Raw genomic sequence first — 20,948 nt, 5'->3', positions numbered from 1 at the left:
ATAAAGTACAATAAGGTCACTGTAAACTCAACATTGGGCACCTGAGACACACTATAAGTCCATATAAGAATGATATAGTGATTTCTTATAGGGAATGTGGGCTGTTTTGTCAAACTTTCAATGCTTTGGAAACTTAAATTACATACGGTAGTTATTTTTTCAGCAATCTGAGTTGTTTCTACAGCAAATCAGATTGCTCTTGCTTTTATCTTTATAGTGCCTTCTTTTGGTTATTCAGTAGCCTATATTCTTACAAATCGATGCGTTTTTTTTATCATGGCTTCACTGAATTTAACTTTACAGGTAAACAGGGGAAGTTCTTTCTAGTTGTGCTGTGGCTGAGGTTTGGATTATTCATAGAAACATGCCTCTGTAGTGTGATACAAGGGGAACTATCACCTCCCTCTGTAACCCTTTATAGCAAACCAGTCCACTAAAATACCCTCCTCTGGTTCACTAAAATACCCTCCTCTGGTTCACTAAAATACTCTCCACTGGTTCACTAAAATACTCTCCACTGGTTCATTAAAATACTCTCCACTGGTTCACTAAAATACCCTCCACCGGCCAGTTTACATGCAATAAGTTGGGCAACTTTTGCAATTCCACCTGCGAGTGCAAGAACCTGGTTGTGTGATGAATCAAGCATCAAGACATTAAACACTCATCTATCAACTTTCATCATCATCCTCACCACCATCATCATCATCATCATCATCATCATCATCATCATCATCATCACACTGAGCTGTTGCTTCTATGTATTCTTTCTTCAGGTAGTATAATATGCCGTAGTGTAATTATGATCTTATTGACTCTCAGGGACTAGAGCTTCTCATCTCAAACCTACATATCCTGCACCTGCCAGTATGGGTAGTGGTTGGTTGTGCAACCTGTCCAGCTAATTGAAAAGTCCTGCTACTTTGAATGCAACCTGTAATATTGTTTCTCTGTTCTCTGCACTGTTAAGCATGTTAACTTTAACACAGACACACAAACCTGCCCTGCTTTCCATTAAATGTCAAGGACATTGGCTGGCAAACGGTTCTGAAATCTTATCAATGTTCCCAATGTTAGTTTAACTTATTAATCTTATCGATGTTGGTTTGACTTAGATATCATTTCTAAATCCTGCCTGATGTTGCACACTAACCTTGTCACCAGAATGATAATATACAGAAAAAGGCCCGCCCCTTTACCCCAGTCCTCATGAAGACATGCATGGACAGTGTAAACGCAGACATCCAACTTTGCCTCATTGAAACCCTTCCATAAATCGTCAAGGACGTTTGACAGGTGCCACGTCGACAAACCGCTATCTTCACTTGGGTCTTTCTGTGAAATCTAGGGTGCCCTTGAGGTTGTGTGTTCAATTCTCACGTGTCAGTGTGGTCATGGGGTTATATAACACATCTCCAGCTCCCAGAGGCAGACGGTTCTGGATTTCACCATGTCCATGTACACGTTTGCCTTCCTGTGCGCCTTGGGTCTCTTCGCTGCGCTGCAGGTGCCTGGCACCTCGGCCGAGGATGTGGAAGACACCTTAGCAGTAAGTCAAATGAAACGCCTCCACTGCTGGGCATTTAATGAACACTTTAATTAGCATGGACAAAGTGAGTGGAGCAAAGGTTGAGGCTTATTCATGATGTGAAATAGATAATGTGAAAGTGTACTTTTCTTAAACACATGTAGCCTTTTTCTTTCCAGACTTTTGTTGATACTAAGTGGTTTCAATAAGTGCAAATGTATTAATCTTTCTTGTCTATCTCATCTCTGATCATCATAACTGAAGGAGGGTGAGTGAAGACTGTAATTTCTATTCGTCTTCATTAAGTTCCAATTACATTCATTCACTGTCATACACAGTTGCTTATCATTACCTGAATTTCAAACAATCTCTTTGTGTTTTTGCTTTACTTGTGTTTATGTAGGCTTCATGCTGACCTCTTCCTCAGACCAGAGTGAGATTGTGAACAAGCACAATGCTCTTAGGAGAGGCGTTCAACCTACTGCTAGCAACATGCTGAAAATGGTAAAATACTGTATTGAAAGGTCTCAGTGAGATCTTTTCAGTGCCAAAAGGACACAACTGAAATCATGACCCATAAGTTTTAATTAAACAAAAACTGAAAGACGTAACAGTAAAAGTAGGGTTTTGTTTGCTGCCAAAAGGGCGTAACTGCACTTACGCTCTTTTGACACCAAGCAAAACCCCACTTTTGACACTGAACAAGCATTGTGGGTAGAGGATTCTAACAGCACTTAAGTCAGCTCAAAATGCATGCTGACGTAAGTAATGCTAGCATGGCAGCATGATTACATCATTTTTAGTATCCTATTCATATCCTAATTAATATTCTAGGTCAATATTAGATGAATGTAAATATCTTAATATGCCATGAAATATTTAGGCCTATAGATTCAAAATGTTATTTTATGTTAGGAGTGTGAACTGGTCAAGATGAGCTCTGATAGTAAGACTGCTGGTAGCTGAAGTTATCCCTCAGTGTTATGAGGAGTTTTACAGGTCTTTGAATGTGTCCCAGGACACATCAATAAGTGATGTGTCCTGGGACACATACAAAAATGTATCATACTAGCAAAGAAAAAAAAAGTAGTAGTTTAGAATCAAAAGTAGTTTCTTATGTCTATAGAGGTTTATTAAAAAGGTTTATTAAAAGTTTTTAACAGAAAAAATGTATCAATCAATTTGATATGTTCCATGTAGCCTACAATTTTAAAGGCCTTGGTGAAAGTTGCTGAGCATTACTTCAAGATAACGATATTCATTCTGATCTTGTTTTATATTTAAGTGTTGATTGAAGTGTAATTGCTAGATTTGTATTAAAATGAATGTGTTTTACAATTGTTTACTTACATACGCCCATATTCTGCATGGCTGTATTGGGACAATGTTTGTGCCAAAAAGGCGTATTTCACTCTTTTGCTATTTTTATAAATACAAATATAATTCAACTTAAACTGTAGCAGTAATGTTTTTATAGTAATACTCAATCTGATAACACAAAAAGTTAAAATATTGTGCTTAGTATGTGGTAACGGCAGCTGATCCAAGTTTGATCAAAATTTGTTTTGGCTCTCCTGTAAAATCTACTATAACGCATTTACGCCCCTTTGGCTCCAAGCCCTCGATATAATATTGCCCTAATAATGCTGTATTGCACAGTTACAAAAGCATAGTGTGTGTCACTGGGCATCAGCCAAAAGCATCTAAGCATCAATTCTCAATTGATCTAGCTTGTTAGTGTTTGATTTGACGCAGCATACACTCCCTCATGCTGTATATCACTATAAAATAAAGACTGTTTTCCAGATAAGCACACACAGTGAGGTTATATAGTGGTCACATGTGCTGATCTAGCGGCCGTTCTGTCCTGTGTTCCCCACAGAGCTGGAACAGTCAGGCTGCAGCCAACGCTCAGAGATGAGCCAACACCTGCTCCATGAAGCACAGTCCTGCCAGCTCCAGGAAGATCAGCAGTAACTTCTCTCTTGTACCTTACACCTAGTCAGGCACGCTGTCACTTCACATGCACAAAGATAAGCACCATTGCACTACATCAAGGGCTGCATATAGGTTTTTGAAGGCAGATATTTTTGGAGTGAAGCTGCCAATAGTTCATATTTTCTGCCAGTATTCAATGATGCCAAAAAAAATTACAAGGATTTGGTGTTTCCCCCAAGTATTTTATTCTTTTCAGGGTGGAAAAGCCTCCTAAACAGCATTTGCCCATCACGGGACACTAAAACTCTCCATTGAAACTTATACTAATGAAATTCTTTTAGGGTTAGCAGGCAGGGTGACCCAGCCCACCTGTTCAATGGCAGGGAAACTCTGGGATAGACTGATACCTTTAAAGGAAGAATCAATTTACAGAAAATAGATTTAAAAATGAAACAAATACATAAAATGTGCAATGAAAACAGGCTGATTTCATGAAGCTGTGATAAGTCAAATCAAAGCGCTTATTGTCATATGCACAAGTTAAAAACAAGTTTCCCCGTACAATGAAATTCTTCCTTTGCCTTCCACTCTGAATGCCATTTATCAAGAAACACAAGGTATAAAAAAAGTAGAGATAAGACAGAATAATAATAAATATCCAAAGAACGCTATGTACAATATACGGAGTAATATTAAGTGACAAAATGTCTGTGCAAAAATTCTGTATGCAGACAGTGGGTAAATGTCTGTGGGTGTGCAGTGTGGAGTGTGTATGTGTGTGTGTGTGTGTGTGTGTGTGTGTGTGTGTGTGTGTGTGTGTGTATGGTGTATGTGTGTGTGTGTGTGTATGTGTGTGTGTGTGGAGGAAGGGGGGGGGGGCAAATATTAGGGCAAATATTGACAACACAGATCATATCTTACACATGGTTTATCAATTGTACCTGCAGTGCAATTTATGACATTGTTGGCATCAAAAATACCCTCCTTTAAACAAAGAGCTAGATGAAGTGTGAGTGGAGGGAGGGCTGAGGAAGAGCCATAGAAATTTGGTAGATATGACCCTCAGATAAAGTGGCCATATGGCCTCAGGGGAGAAAGCTAAGGGTGTTCACCTCAAGTTCCCGTCCCAGTACAAAGACAGATCTGGTGACTGTGCATGGAAATGATGAATTTCCTTTCATGAGTAAGACACATTCACACTGCTTTAGTATATGGCCTTTTTAAGCAGACCGGAGTCTCTCACACCTCTCCTCTTTGACTGCAGGCAGCGGTTGTTGAGAGAACCTGTATATGTCCAGCTATAAGAACACCTGGAGCAACGCTATCCAGGCCTGGTACGACGAGGTGAAGGACTGGCGCTACGGAGTGGGATCTACCAACGGAGGAGTGGTTGGACACTTCACACAGGTAAATAAATAAATACACTAATTCACCTACATGGTATCACCTATTTGAAAGTGTCAAAAATGTCTACAAAAACGCCCAGTGTGGCATGAGAACGAGTTAAAAGTCACTCCGTACCCAAGCAATGAATGGGAAAAACAATATTGCATGAGAACACCATGAGCCCCTGATGATTTTGTTTGTCTCTTGTCTGCACAGCTTGTGTGGTACAGATCCAACCAGGTTGGCTGTGGCATGGCCTACTGCCCCAACTCCCGCTACAAGTACTTCTACGTCTGCCAGTACTGTCCCCCGTAAGGAAAAAAACAGATCACACTACACATGATATTTCAATTACAACATATCACTTCTGTCACTGGAAAACTGTAAGTTTAGTGTTTTTTCTTGCTTAAAGCGAATGTTGATATGATCATTTAAGTGCTGAGTGTGTTTTATGAACCTTGGGCCCTTGAAACCTGATAAAAACCCATTGTATAATTTCAAGAATACTTGGGTGTCAGTAAGAAAATATACAAAGAAAATACGCTTCTTTTTTTCTGACAACAGCAACGTGGTTTTTCATGCATTTCAGACCATGATGTTCTGGTTTAAAAGTATTATTCTGATATAAATCATGCTGAAAGTATTAACAGAGCACTTTGTGGTTGACGCATAGACCAATAAATCATGGGCAGTTAATAGGGTTATTAGGTCTGTAGATCTGTGCATGACTGTATGCAGCATCAGAGCCATAGCTTATACAGTAATCAAGGAGCGCTGAGACAATATGCAATCTGAATTATGCAGTTAATTTATGTCTTGAAGCAACTCTTACTCACCTTGATGAGTCGTCTCATAGAAATGTACTGCTTTACTGTCTCGGAGCGTATCAGTGACATGTTAGGGCTGAGGTCCTATGAGTCTTTGCTATTATGTTTAATATTTGATGTTCTGGCCTAAATTACAGAGGAAACTACCAGTACACCAAGCCCTACAAGGCAGGACCCTCCTGTGGAGATTGCCCTAACGCCTGTGACAACAAGCTGTGCAGTAAGTAGCAAAATCTCTCCCAAACCGTTGGTGTGGATAAGAACGGCAGATTAGCAGATTGGAGTTTTACTCATACAAACATTTCAGAGGCAGAGCTGCTCTGGAAGCGGGAATAATCTGATTGGTTGAGTTAAACCTTAATGGGCGGAGCCAAAGAAACTGTTTTTTCAATGCGCAAGTTAGCTAACTGGCAAATTTTAATGGCAAAGAAGGAACTGGTCAAAATATAAATAAAAAATATAAATAGCAATAACTTATTTTTTTCATTCATTCATGACCATGGCATTCATGATGTTGGAAGGTCAGCAGCTAGCTAACTAGCTTACCTAGATAGCTACAGGCTAGTATGGCTAGTTTGAACTTGGAAGGTCAGCTAGGCTAACTAGCTAACTACATAACTTAGTATGGATAGATTGCATTGAGCACAAGGCTTCATAATATTATCTTCCTTCTCTCTTACCTGTAGCCAGAAAAACTGTGGTTCTTTGGCTCAGCCCACTGAGGTTTAACTAACCAATTAGATTATTTCTGCCTCCAGAGCAGCAGAAATATTTCTATAACTGTATAACTTCAGTCTGCACAAGAATGAGTTCTTTGTCAACCTGCGCCTGTTGAATTAATTTTATCAGTGGACAACATTACGTCTATCATCAACAATCTCTCTCTCTCTCTCGCCCTTTGACTCGTTCTAAAATCAGCAAAGATTAAAGAGGAAATTTACTTTGGCACACAATCTCTCTGGACAAACAGTACCTGCAGGGACAAATCCCCTACTACTGTGTCCAAGGTGTAAACTGAGTGCAAAGAGGAAGGAGAAACCACTTGAGAGAGCGTGGATCTGGCAGAAGCAGTGCGGAAAAGCTAATTCCACAGAATAGAGTTTTCCCAAACCCAAGCCAAGACACATCCACAGTTGCCACGCCCGCTGGCTACTGCTAGCCCGGTCCCCAACCCTGTCCTGTTGACTGAGGACAGCCTTCCCTAGTATACAGTATCTACAATGAATCTCCATCTCCATCATCTCTACTCCTTTTGTCTTTATGGAGTATATCAGAGAGTTCATTCGTTTGAACCGTCCTGATTTCCTATGTGATTTCCTAAATAACAATACTGTACAATTTCTATGCGTCACACCCCTTAAAATATTCCACTGGTTGACATGCTTAGGGCAAATGGGAAAACCGCTTCAGTTTAACACTATACTCATAAAACCTTTGAACTATTTTAAGTTCTGGAAGTAATCCAGGATGCCAGAATTTCACAGGAAGGGGAAAAGTGTTTTCCATTTTGATGAAAGTACTGAATTATGAAACCAAACAAATGTACCAATGTTTTCACAACTTCTAGTCTTCCTTTGGACATCCATGAAAGTGTTCAGAGACAGATGCCATTGTCACGGAGACTTGCTTTTCCTTCCAAATGCCACTTTTCCTTTGTCTGCACCTCTGCTCTTAAAGGGAGGCGGAGTCTGAGTCTCCCCACTTATCCACATCTGCAGGACGAGGCCGCGGGAGCGTGCCTCTCCACAGGGGTCAGCCACACATGTTCCGGCTGCACAGTAGGCTCCTGGTTCAAATGAGGCTTTGTTTGTATGAATTAGACTCATGCAACCTATGTCTGAGAAACACAGCTGGATCCATTGGTCTGCTCGGCTCGTATTTGTCCAGCCTGGATCTGGTTACGTTTTTTTTTCCAGTCTGCACTCTGCACCCTAGAGGTTGTTTTCATTTCGGCTTGTTAAATACTCCGCTCACACTTTATGTTAGATTTCCTATTACCAAATTGTCACGTGCAGCGCTATTGTGTTGAAATTAGCTCCCTTTCCATGCGATAACAAACCTCTTTTATTGAAAATAAACACAATTTATGGACTAGGATGCTTGCCAAAAGGAACCTGACATTTCATATAGCACAGCATGTACGACTCCTGCATATATAACCTCTTATTTGGGGGGGGGGGGGGGGGGACGTCTGACCCTCTCGGATCAGTTTGCCTGGCCATCCGAAACATGTCTGTCAGTGCAATCCCCATGAGGTTTTAAATAAGGAGCCGGAGAATGAGAGAACCACCTGAACTGAGGGGAGGAGTGGAGAGTTCCTCCCCCAGCAGAGGGGAGATAAGGGGGATGAGCTCTTCCTCTGCCAGTGGGGGCGGGCGATAGCGGGGCTCCTCGGGCTTGTCCGCGCACGATAAGCCCGGCCGTGCCATCCTGTGGGGCTTATCAAGCACAGCAGCCCGCCTCAACAGTTAGGGGCCGTAATGTGTTTATGAGTGTGGCGTCAGTTTGTCTTCCTGAGCACTAGACTGGGTTATATGGAAAATATAGTGATGATATATATAGTCCCCTGCATTAAAGCTGCTGTAGATCTTATATGGATAAATTGTGATTGAGAGATTCGATCAATGTGGCTTAGGGAAGACAGCAAGGATCTGCAGGGTGAGGGAAGTTGAAAACCTGATAGCATATGGTAACACAGTTTACAACAAGTCCTCCAGACAGTCCTCTACATGCTGGGTGACAGAGAGGCCTGGGGATGTACAGATGACACCTTTCCCTCGCTATTTCTTTGAATTAAATGGTGTTAGAAAAGAGGGAGATGAGAGAAAGAGGGAGGGACATTCGACATTCACATAGCTAGAGAAAAGGCAGGAAGAGACCGGGAGATCTGTTGCATCAGTCTGTCCAGACAGAAGACAGTTCATTTAGTCTGAGCTGTTATCTCGCCACATCGCGGTCCCACTGGGCCAGAAAGAGGATGCTGAAAAAAACAGAAAGAGCTCAATCCATTTGAAACTGGACAAAGATCTCAGTGCTCAGTGAGGCAAACTGTATTTGATTTATTGTGCTAAACTGACAGTAAAAACCACAACTAAATACTGCATGACACTATCAGACCTGGGTCAGCTAGTCTTTGAAAATAATAGTTGTGTTTATTTTGAACTGCTTGGAGTGCCAGATGGGTGGGGTTTACCACATGAGGACAATTCAGATAGTGTTTGGCTAGCACTAAATTGGCAGAATACTAATTTGATATTCCAATCTTTTCCTGTCATTGTCCTTCTTGCACTCATATTCCTCTGTTCCATTTTATGTAAACTCCACCAAAGTTAGACTAAAACAAACCATAAAAAGTATTTCCAAAAGCTATTACCAACCCAGGTCTACTGCCGCAAAAACCTGTGTATTGATTTGATATGTATCCAACAGCAGTTTTTAGTAACATTTTTAACATTTTAGTAACAAGAGTCAAGAGTTCAGTCATGCTCCTCCAATCTGAAGCCAGAGTGTCTCTTTTTACTGACACTAAAGACTATCAGGTGCCATTCACACATGTCCTATTTGGTGGATGGTTTTATCCTGCTGCTAACCTTCATAGAAACCTGGCTTGGATGTTCGAGAAAAGTGAGCACGTCTGATCGGATATTTTGTGGAGTTAGGGCAAATTCACATTAAGCAAGTTTGGAGCAGTTTATTCCAACTGTGGAGCATTTATCCCTTTAATTTGGTTTGTTTGGACAGGTCAGGCACCAAATAACCGCACTGAGACGCATGAAAAGGCAGGTCTCTGTCCTCTTCCAAGCAAACTGTGCAGTTTGTTTGGAGTGAAAACACAATCTGAACAAACTACAGGAAACGACCCCAAAACACAAGGTTTTATGGGTATAAGGAGACGGATGTTGACATCTGATAGCCAGCAGTTCCTCATGCTTGGAAAGCCCAGTATAAATACTGGAATATGAACCGCAGTCTGGACTGATGCTCATATTCAGTTATTTCTTCATCTGTCCTTAACTGGTATGAACACCAGAGAAGGTAAATTACAGCACAGACAAGTCCATCATGTTTAACTAAAGTTAAAGGGACTGAAATTTTGAGATTTGTTTTGACTTCCCAGTAAAATCTCCAACCAGGCAGGATGACAGGTCACCAAAACTCTGTCCAATAAACAAGCTACTTCAGCTAAGTCATGTGACTTTTGTTTACAAGCCCTGGTTCACTTGTAATCAGGCAGTGTGAGCAAAAATGAACCAAATACAAAAATTGCAACAAAGTAAACTTTTCCGCTGTGGTTCAGACCAAAGAAAGCAAACTGTAGGTGTCATTGCATCCTTAGGCCCAGAAGACTCAATTTTACATTCTGGACTCCCACAGCCACCCCACTCTATGCTGGGGTGTCACCAGTGGGTATTGAACTCCTAACCCAGTGTGAGTGCCATGCCGTACCCACTGGTTGTAATGAAAGCAGAACATGGTGGCTGTGCAGCTCGCTTCCTTTTATTCACTGCTTTGAGATGCTTTGATAACAAAACTTGCCAACAGGCAGCCCAGCTTGCCTCTTAAGCTTTCATCACACACAAGGGAATACGGGAGGAACACACTCGAGCTAAAGCCCACTAACAGCAGCACTCCCCCATCACATGTCAAAGTATTGACAGATCACTTTCATCGATAAAGACCTGGAGGAAGGAGGAGGAGGGAATATTGTAGCACTTTATTTCTAATCAGTATAGGTGATGGGTGGTGCTATAGCAACCACATACTTCCCTATATTGTCCTGGGAACCTCAAACCCTATAGCCTGGATACAGTGTATGGGGCCTTTGTGCGCTCTGTGCTTCCTAAAGTGGACATGAGTGTGAACGTGGTTATTGTGTTACGAGTGAGCGTGACGGCTACAAGTTCAACCAATGGCCAAAGATGGAGCTCTCACAGCACAGCCGGTTAAAATAGGCCTGGTTCACGTCAACCATTAGCACACGGGTGTTGTTCTTTCTCTGAGGATAGCTGCGCTCACTCAAGAGTCCTTCAGCAAACGCACATTAAACAAACACGCATTCAGACAAGGGGGTCCCCAGTGCCGCAGCAGAGGAAATGGTTAAAGTGGGTGAAGGCGAAGTCTAAACACAATGTATGGCAAAACATTCCTCCATCCACAACCGCAAGTGTGAGAAAAATAAAAGCAAAAGCTGTCATGCTGGACAGTGAGATTACACTGACTCAAGAATAACGTTTTGAGCCAGCATCCAATCTGTTTTCAATACCGGATAGCGTGCATGTCATTATGATTAACGTGTCATGTGTCAACACATTGCAAACTTCAACGCAACATGTATCACCATGATCAGAATCAGATCAATTTCTAAGCGGGAAATATGCATTCTCCTATAGTCCCAGAGGCTGTTTCTGTTTTTTTTTTTTTGAAGGAATATAAATCGCTAGAGCTTCAGTTTCTTATGCAAACGTCCATGTCAACATTCGTATTCGGCAAATTTATTTCGCGCTGAAATATTTGGAAAATAAATGTCTGGGAAAACTTGCGGATGTATGGTGTATTATCATACGAGGGAGGCCTAATGCCCTCGCAAATATTGCATGAGAGCAGGTTATTTTCTCCAGAGCGCCGTTCTCACTGCGGCTCCCTGACTCCTTTCCCCACTCTTGGCCTTAATAATAAATAAGCCCCACGGGTCTTTACATCTGCTTATCGCTGCTGCCACGGTAATCTGACACAGACGTTTGCCAGGCCTGACATTTACACAAAAGGAGCGGAGAACATTCCTTTTTCTCATCCTGGCAAATCTGTTTGCCATTAGGCTGTGTCGTACAGATGCAGGGACCAAATCCATACGCTTCACTCAGGAATGGCTTTGGTCATGCGAGGGTCAACCGCTCGCGCTCCATTATTTCAGCGGCGGCCGATGCATTCTGGGTACAGTACGATGGGAGGGGAGGTAGTGCGAAGGTCAAGTCTTCCTGGATAGAGATTTAGAGACTCAAAGAAAGCTTTAGAGGGGAATGCTACTCAATTTGACATTTTTTTTTATTTGTTCGACCTTGCGCTGCCCGATTACGATTCAGAAACTGTCTCAACGCTAAACAGCAGATATCAATATGTCATGCCAATGTGCTGCATAACCAGCCTGGAGCCACAACAACAATGAGAGGGAAAATTACTTTGTGGACTCATGCAACATTTATCTGGATTTTAATATTCAAATGAGTTTTGTATTACAGTATTGCTATCGCTTCCAAATGAGAAAACGCACTCTTGTAGCGCTCCTAAGTGCTGCATTGTCCTATTATTCTCTATGGAGCTGTGCATTGGTGTGTGACATTACAGATGACAGGGTGCGACAAGCTCCTCTCTCTTTGTTTCTTGTCATGCATTTTCACCATGACAGGCCAACCCTTCATAAAGAATAGAAATGACTCGTTGCATTTCAAAGCGAGAGATAAATGCTTTGTACATAGTTATGTCCATAATTGCCGGTTCAGAAATCTCAGCTCGCCACTGAATAGTTTACAGTTTCAAACAACAGAAAGCACTACAGGCTTGGTAAACAAGTTGTTATGAAATATCATCGTATTCTTCTAATTTATGGCTCTGTCATATGCAGTTACCACTGTGGTGTGTTGACACTTCACAGCTGGCTTGTTGAATTCTTCTCACTGTTCTCTACAGCTTAATGTATGTCATTTAAATGGCTGCAATCTATAAATTCAGTTGTCAAAGCACAGTTAACCATCACATTCTGCTATAGAGGGTTTGAGGTAAGAGTTTCAATATGACTCCTTGGGACCTAAACAATGCAGTTAAATCAACACTACGCAAACACACACACACACACACACACACACACACACACAAATGCATGCCCTCTAAAAAACAAATATTATTCTATTAAGCTGCTTGTATGGCTTGTTACGTTTGAAATGAACCATCTCTTTCCAAATTAATGTCTCGTTAGTTTCTAATACCAATTTGGCTTGGGGAGTGAAACGTTCATGAGAGTAAAGCTTTAAAAGGACAGAACAAGCCTATGGTCTTCCATTCATATCCAAGATTTAAAAGTAGACTCTGCTTAATACTGTACATGTGTGCAGCCCTTAAGTAATTAGCATACCTTCTAATAACGAACATGTGGGGAAACATTTTAACAGCTGGAAAATCATTAAAAAAAAAAGATAAATTTAACATATCCTCTATCTCGTGACTGCTGGAAATTCTTGTATATAATTAATAAATTGCCTTTAATTAACATGACTTTTGTAAAGGAGACAGAACAGAAATATTCAAAATTGTTCTTCGTTGAGACGCCAGCCCTTCTTGCGATGTGTAAACATTGTTTTAAATACTTTAGTGCGAGGTTTTACAAGACTCATTAATTATGTCATGTACACAAAGTTCCTCCCTGCCATGTCGATTGCGTGACAAGTCGTTTTCTCTTTTTCCCCCCTTCGTTTCTTCTTCACCGACATGCCTCAAACCAATCTCTCTACATCCTGTGCATTGAAAGCCCACTCCCCATGTCGTTCGAGTCAGGATGTTTTTTCGGTTGCTTTTTTTTTTCTTCCTCCCTCGTTTTCCTATTTCTATGGGAAGTCCTGGGTTGTGGCCCAATCATTTTAGTTTTTATTATGATGCGCTGATAACGTGGCAGGTTGATTGCCGCGTGGAGCCACATGAGGAAAGGGTGGGGTGAGGCCCTTCAATTAGAGCGCCATTTAAAGAAGCCTGCGCTAGATAAAGCAATTACACATCACTGCAGAAGCCCTGTGCTTAAAAGGCAGCGTGACATCAGGATTCACTGCAGAGGAAGCCGCAGCACCGGCTAACAAAAGCTTTGATCCAACAATAATACGATAACTATATCTTTCTGGTGGCAAGGATGAGGATAAGGACTGTGGGAAACAAAACAAAAAAAGAACAGCATTTTTAACAGAGATTACATTGTGTGTCTTGTAACACATCTCCACTCATACTGTACTGTGCTATGCATGCAATTAGTTTGACAAGTGAAAAGGAAAATGTGCCTTAGCAGTGTACCTATTATTGTGAGTTCTAGCTCTTAACCTCTTAACCCCCATTGCCTGTATTTCCCATCTCTGTCTCTACCATTCACTGTCAAACAGTGCAGAAACATCATAGAAATACAATTTAATAAAGAGTGTTATCATACATTTCTTACTTGCAATGGCCTGGGACTTGAATTTGCTTGTGTTATCTTTGTAATTGAGGAAACTAGAAAGTAAAGCAAAGCTTTATCTCTGTGTGTGAGCAAATAGAAGAAGTCCCACGACACTGTAAAGTAACCAAACTGCCCTACCCCCTCTACAGCTGGCCAGTCACACATACTCCGCTCCTTCAAATGGACCACATACCGCGGCTGTAAACACTAAGCATGGCTTGAAATGTACAGTATGTGTAGACAACATACAGAAGGTCTTCATGAGCCAAACTTACACAGGAAACCAGCTAATGTCATCAATTTGTTATGTAGTTATAATTACCATACAGGATTTATTCTCTTTCTATCTTTCATGCATGTTCTCCGATGCTCATAATTTAATGCATCTAATTGTATTCATTCTAACTTGGATCAGCAGTTGCTGAGGGAGGAAATAGTTTGTTCCATTTCCATTCCCTCGGGGATTCGAACCAGTGACCTTCCAGCCACAACCTTATTTCTTTAACAATGAGGTCATCTCCAGAGAGTGATTAAGCATATAAATCTGCAAAAAATCGAATAATAGTTTCAGTGGAAAGGATATGCACGCAACAGAGACTGTTACATATTACTGCAGTCATGGAAAAACCATGTAACTGCAGTGACTGTGTTTTTCTTTCTCTTGCTTGAAATGAAATTTTATATTGGCATTTGTGTGCTGAGCCACTTTCCTTAAAACCCACTGCATAATTTCAAAGATACATGGGCGCCAGTGAGAAAAATAAGCATTCTTTTCTTTTCTTAATTCGTGCAAAGCTTCCTTTTTGCAGATACGTGGTTTTGATCCCTCAGCAGTGATATACAGTCCCTCTGTCTGCACTCTGTTGTGACCGATGTGTGTTGCACATGCCAGTGTAATATGATAAGCGCGGCACTAAATCCTCCGCACACCTGTTAAACATCCAAGTGCTCTCAGCCGTCTTCAAACAGAGCTGCCTATCAGCATCTGCATATGGTGTGCAAAGCCTTAAACGCACATAGGAGCTGCTCTTGGAAATGGGGGGTGTGGTGGGGGGCACGGTGGTATACACTCATGTTATAAAGACACACTGTAATGTGTCAAATGTTTAACTGACAGCTAGATATTTCTCTTAGTTGAAGTTATCTGAGACCCAATACTTTATAATTGGCTTTTTGCCGTAGTTTGATGCTCACCTGGGTGAATTAGTTTCATGCACACCTGTTTCAACAACCTAAGATCCTCCCAAGAGGTTAAATGTGTACCCAGTAGATCCGTAACACTATGGGATGCTATATAGGAAACTGAGCGTGCTTCACTTAAATAGCATGAAGGGCCGCGGCAACATAAACATGATGAGAGCTTGCGATTGTTCTTGATTACTAGCATCTAACATGCTGATTAGCCGCCTGCATAGGCTTTCCTCCTAGCAGGCTTATCAGGGTGTGCAACTGTTCCCCTCGGCCCCCGCCACAGGAAACAAGGGGTGGGGTACTTTTTCAGGGGAGGGGGGGTGAGAGTGCGCAGACAGCCAGGGGATGGAGAGGAGGAATCTCTGCGGCGGATCGTCCTCTGCATTCCGATCCCCACCCACCCCCAGTGCATCATGGGTGTTACGAATAAAAGTGCCGAGGCCAGGATCCCTCACTGCAAAAAAAAAAGTTTAAAAAAAAACAAAAATTCTTAACAAAGTGAAAACATCTGCCAGTGGGATGAGATAATACCACTTGGTTTCCAATGCACTTTCACTTTTGAAACGAGTGGTAATAAATAAGGCCGATCATATCACATGCAAAGGAAACAAGTGAAATGAGCTCATCCCCTTGGCAGATTTTCATACTTGTTTTCAGAAAAATTAGGTTTTGAGAGTGAATACAAGATTAAATGACTTGTACAGATGGACGTTTTTGCTATCGCTACCACTTACAATCCATACATTCTCTTCAGTCAGGCTCCTTTGAAGTAAGAGACAGGATCCGTTCTCCTCATCTTCAGCATAACTCTGACAACATTCACCCATTGTATCAAATGTCCGAAGTGAACCAGCTCCACGACCCCCCCCCCCCTCCCCAAGTATGCTGATCCCCCGCACCTGTGGTCACATTACACAGAAGTTGAAAGGCTGAAGCTGGACGAACAGGTGATGACACGTGTCGAAAGAAGAGTGCGTGCAATCACAGATAAATACAAACTGTTTTTTTACATGATCGTCACGTCATTATGTTTCCTTCTCTTTACGTTTGTCTCCACAAGGTTTTCACAAACTCTCCAGTAAAAACAGCTGCTCATTCAGAGAAGACAAAACTCCTGCAGCTGGAAACAATGTGGAACATGGAATGTAGATGGGAATACCGTCCGGTCCGTGGTCTAATCCCACCATACGTGTTCATTTTCAGACTCAGTCCTGGCTCATTTCACAGGTGAATCGCCTATTCTAAGTGCAGTGGCTACCCAACGACTGCTTACTACTGCGAGGGGGCACGCAATTACTGAGACTGTTCCATAGCTGCCATAACTGGAAGGCCACAGGTTTGATCCCAGCAAGAGCCAATGTGTTCATGCCTGTCAACGTGTCCTTGAGCAAGACATGAAACCCCTACCTGCTCCATGGGTGCTGCTGCAGACTGACCCTGACCTTTGACCCCTCTGGTGAAATGCATATTTGTATTGTATGTTTGTCTCAGATGGATATGAAGAATCAAACTGCAAATTAGGATGTGTGTCCTAAAATGTATGCTGGTAATACTTCTTGTGCAATGCAGGACCCTGCAAATACATCTGGGTCCATTTTCACAAATTCTAAAAAAAATAGTTTTAGGACCTGACCAGTTTGGTTAGATCAGTATTCTTTTTCTTAGAAGCGTTTGAAAATAAAATTCCTGACATTTCTTGCACATTGCCTCAGTAATTTGTCCACAAACTAGCTGTACTGAACCTCTGTGGATACTGGGTACCTCTTTTTTAGCAGGTCTTAACAGATGTTGTATAGTATGCACAGCACTTTTCACGAAAAGATGAAATATTTTTAACTTCTACCTCTGCATTCCGAGTGCTACAGGCATGCTAAGCCCTCAGCGCTGTTCTGAACCTGCAGCAGCACTTCCATTCCAATGAAAATAACAACAAAGCGAAACTAGCGCTGCAACAAGAGTTTCCCGGTGGACACACAAGAGTTCACAGTATCTCCACTCCCTCACTTTGAGGTGGGGCCTGCATCCATTGGAGAATCATGTTCTCATCCTGTTATTCCTCATTCTGCCAAACAGGCCTTATAAATCAGGCTGGATTATTAAAGATACACACAGAGAGGTTACGCTCCTTGGAGCTCACGCACACTTATGTGGGAAGCTTTATGGGATGCCTGATGTTACTTTATTGCCCCCAACCCTCCATCGCATGCAGTGCTCCGTCTCCACCCAGAAGAAGGGCCTGATTTCATCACAGTTTTGATTAATGAGGAGAGAAGACCTGGGTTTCGTCCATCGCACCGACTGGATTCTGTTTCTACTCAGGCGCAAGATCTCTATGTGTAAGAATCCTTCAGAACTGAGGAATGTTGCGGTGATTCTCCTGAATGTCCAACCGGAGGCATGCAGAGGTCTGTGTCATGCAGTGTGAGGTTCAGGAGAAACTACTGGTCCTCTGTGGGAGTGATAAGAAGTTAATGTTTTAGGGGTTAGGTCACGCACTGAGGATGCATGTGGAGCTGACCTTTGCATGAGAAAGAGAAAGGGCTGAACAAACACAGACACACGGAGGAATGCGCGTACCAAAATATCAACCGCAAGGTGGTTCCACTCACTAGTCAGGACGGTCAAAACACCAGGTGAAAGATATGTACTCCGAATTCTATGAGTGACTGCCTATCCGTTGTTCATATATGAAATCAAGCGGTATTTAAGTCACAGAATTCCTATCCATGGGCCGACTTGTCTCCATAAATAAATCCCACATGACAAAACTGACTTGTGGTCAAATCTGTTTACGCCTACAGTTCAGATAAAGGTTAATAAGATTTCCTTAATTGACAAATATGATCAAGACACCCTTGGATGGGAGAAAAATAGCCTAACTGTTTATTAGAGCAGTTGCATCAAAGAGGATTATTAGGAAAAAATGTGAGGCAGCCAGCCTCTGAAATAAGGCTGAGTGATATGGAAGACAATGAATAGCATGAATAATCAGAAGGAATTTTGTTCAATATCCACATGCATCAGTACTTATGGAAAATCACGTTAAATAATATAATTGATGTTCATTATATTATTGGATTACATGGTACTACACATGTAATTTTCAACTGACATTCTCGAATATTTCAGAAATTATTTTGTGACACGATAATAAACAATAAAACACATATGGATATTTTGCCCTGTCCTACTCCGTAACCCTTTTTTGACCTTTGCAGCTGAGTGGTGAAGAAGGGCCGTGGAGGAATGTCCTGACCCGGAGAAACGGAGCGCATTAAAGCCGTCGTCTATCATCCCCCTACTCTCCACTCTCTTTCATCCCAGAATTTCCAAATGTCATTGCCATGACATCGAGGCTCAGGTCTGTGACAGATAGACCAAGTGAACTGTGTGTCAACTGTACAGCAGGTCTGGTTTCAGAGCAGCAGAACATCAGAGCGGTCTGTAGTGTACGTTGCGTAACGGCACGTGGGGATCCCAGACAAAGGATGGGAGCGCATTTAGGCCTGATGGCTTGTTTATTTTCCACAGATCTGGGCTTTACGGTGGGCTGTGAGTGAACGCAGATAATTCGCTTAATGGCTTTCCTGCAATGTGAAGTTCACAGGGAGGCTAGATTAAAACGGCGATTGGACTCGATAAAAAAAAATACTTAGCTGTTTTTTTCTCTCTGCCTTGTTGCTTTCATGTTCCAGCTTTCTCTGATTCTGTAAGCCTAAACAGAGGCCAACACATCTATTTCCACTAGCAGTAACTGGGTTTGTTTGATGAAATTACCCAATTCTTGAGTGAGGAAAGACTGACAGAGCGTGTTACAGAAAAGAGGGGCGGCCAGAATTTGACGTAATACGACATGATTGGCTCATTGGTAAACTCCTCTCTTGGAACTAGATTTCTCTGTGTTGGCACAGCACTAAAGGAGTGAAACAAGAGTGAGTAAAAGAGTGGCTTACTAAAAAAATCCCTCAAATACATACATTAGTTTGGGTATATGGTCTATTTCTAATAAAGCTACTAGCCTATCAATTAAGAGGAACATTTCAGAATGACTGTGTTTTAGTGTAAATGACAGATTTATTTATTATTTATTTATGTTATTTTATTCACTTCTCTTATGTCTAAAAATAAAAGTTACTAAATACTAAAGCACAAGTAAAAGTACAAATAAAGGCAAGTACAGTTACTAGAATACTTGTACTTGCAGAAAATCCTCCCTTTCCCCTTGCCAATGACAATCAGGACATCAGCATGCTGCCAACATCGGCCTGCAGGCCTTGCCATCTGTCTGATGGGGAAACTGAATCATATAGGCAAAGTTAAGAGATGTTTACAAAAGAAACAACCTAAGAGCACTGAGGCACCTCTGGGATACCCTACTGTGAAATGAGAGTCCATTTGCTGTTATTGATCTTGACAATGTGTAAATAGTTCTCACGCTCTCGGTCAAAACACTGAAAGATAAATGGCAGCTGAGCAGAGAGAGGCTGATCCTCAGTGTTTGAGATCTCTAACTACAGACATAATGTTGGGTCAAATACTGGCAGATTGGAGTTTTAGTTAGACAAACATTTCTCAGAGGCAGAGCTGCTCTGGAGGCAGAGATAATCTGATTGGTTAGTAAAACCTCAGTGGGCGGAGCCAAAGAACCACAGTTTTTCTGGCTAAGTAACATTAGACTGAAGCCCAGTGAAAAAGGCAACAGGTAAGAAAAGAAGTAGCTAATATTATGAAACCTAGCACTCTTGCTACTAACTGAAAAAATGACTAATACTAGGGTATATTTTGGCCAGAGCCATGTAAGTTTGCCAGTTAGCTAACTAAAACTGTAGGAGAAAAACTACTTACTTAGATTTCAAGGACTCACACTTTAAGGAGAAAAGGAACTAAGGAACACCCTGAAATTGTACTATTAACTATAAAGAAAGACACTGTAGGAACAATCCACTCTGTGTAATCTTGTGAAGAACTGGCTGAATTAGACTACTGAATAGGGTGGAGTAAAGGGGCATTCATATTGATCATTGGAATGATTGACTCATTTATCAGCCAGTAAACACAGGAGTTGATTAAATGACAATTAACGTTACAACTAATTATAGAGCAAGTCATTAAAATGTCCGTGACCTAATCACCCTTTTGTACAAAAACTGTGGTTCTTTGGCTCTGCCCGTTGAGGTTTAACTAACCAATGAGATTATTTCAACCTTCACAGCAGCTCTGCCTCTGTGAAATGTTTGTATGACTGAAACTCTAATCTGCCAAATGCAGTAAATTAATGCAATACTCTGCACACTGATTGAATAATGAGCAATGTCAATAAGAAAAACTGTGTTGGGAATATCTGGAGGCGTGTGTGTGTGTGTGTGTGTGTGTGTGTGTGTGTGTGTGTGTGTGTGTGTGTGGGAGAGAGAGAGAGAGAGTGAGAGAGAGAATAGTACTGGCAGTAATGCTGAGTTTCTGATATCTCTCAACATTTGGAAGTAATTTCCCACAGGTCTGGGAAAATGTCCGCCAAAGCCGAGCTCCAAGACAAACAGAAATGTGTCGCTGGCAGTGATTGAATACGCTGCTCATTCATAAGGCTCGTAGCCCAATTGAAGGACCTCTGGCCCGAGGTAATTTTAGCAGGAGGCCTCAGATTGTCACCACATACAGTGTGGGAGCCACTTACTGGATCAGAACCTGCATGTCACCAAGAGACTTCAACTTGGATGGTTTCCAATGGGAAATGAAGCAAGGGAATACGTAAACGTAATGATGAAATCTAAACTGACAAATATCAAAGTGTCTCCAATGATATCAAAATCATTTTATAAGAGAGAAACCAGGGCAAAACAGTATGAGTACTATTTTTTACTGAGCAAGCCAAAGAAGCAAAAAATATCCC

General features: G+C 41.7%; 1 protein-coding gene across 1 annotated transcript; it reads left to right on the top strand.

The window, feature by feature from the left end:
* Window positions 1-1,352: 1,352 nt before the first annotated feature.
* LOC139927105 (cysteine-rich venom protein TEL1-like) lies at window positions 1,353-15,928 on the top strand. Its single transcript, XM_071919116.2, is given in 7 exon segments — window positions 1,353-1,553; window positions 1,932-2,032; window positions 3,411-3,501; window positions 4,731-4,873; window positions 5,069-5,163; window positions 5,817-5,899; window positions 15,816-15,928. Coding segments are annotated over 7 exon segments (630 nt in total). The 5' UTR covers window positions 1,353-1,450; the 3' UTR covers window positions 15,830-15,928.
* Window positions 15,929-20,948: the final 5,020 nt, after the last annotated feature.

The sequence above is a fragment of the Centroberyx gerrardi genome, chromosome 18, assembly GCF_048128805.1.
Source record: "Centroberyx gerrardi isolate f3 chromosome 18, fCenGer3.hap1.cur.20231027, whole genome shotgun sequence".
Taxonomy (NCBI): domain Eukaryota; kingdom Metazoa; phylum Chordata; class Actinopteri; order Beryciformes; family Berycidae; genus Centroberyx; species Centroberyx gerrardi.
The sequence above is the reverse complement of the archived record's forward strand: the minus strand, read 5'-3'. Positions and strand labels throughout refer to the sequence as shown.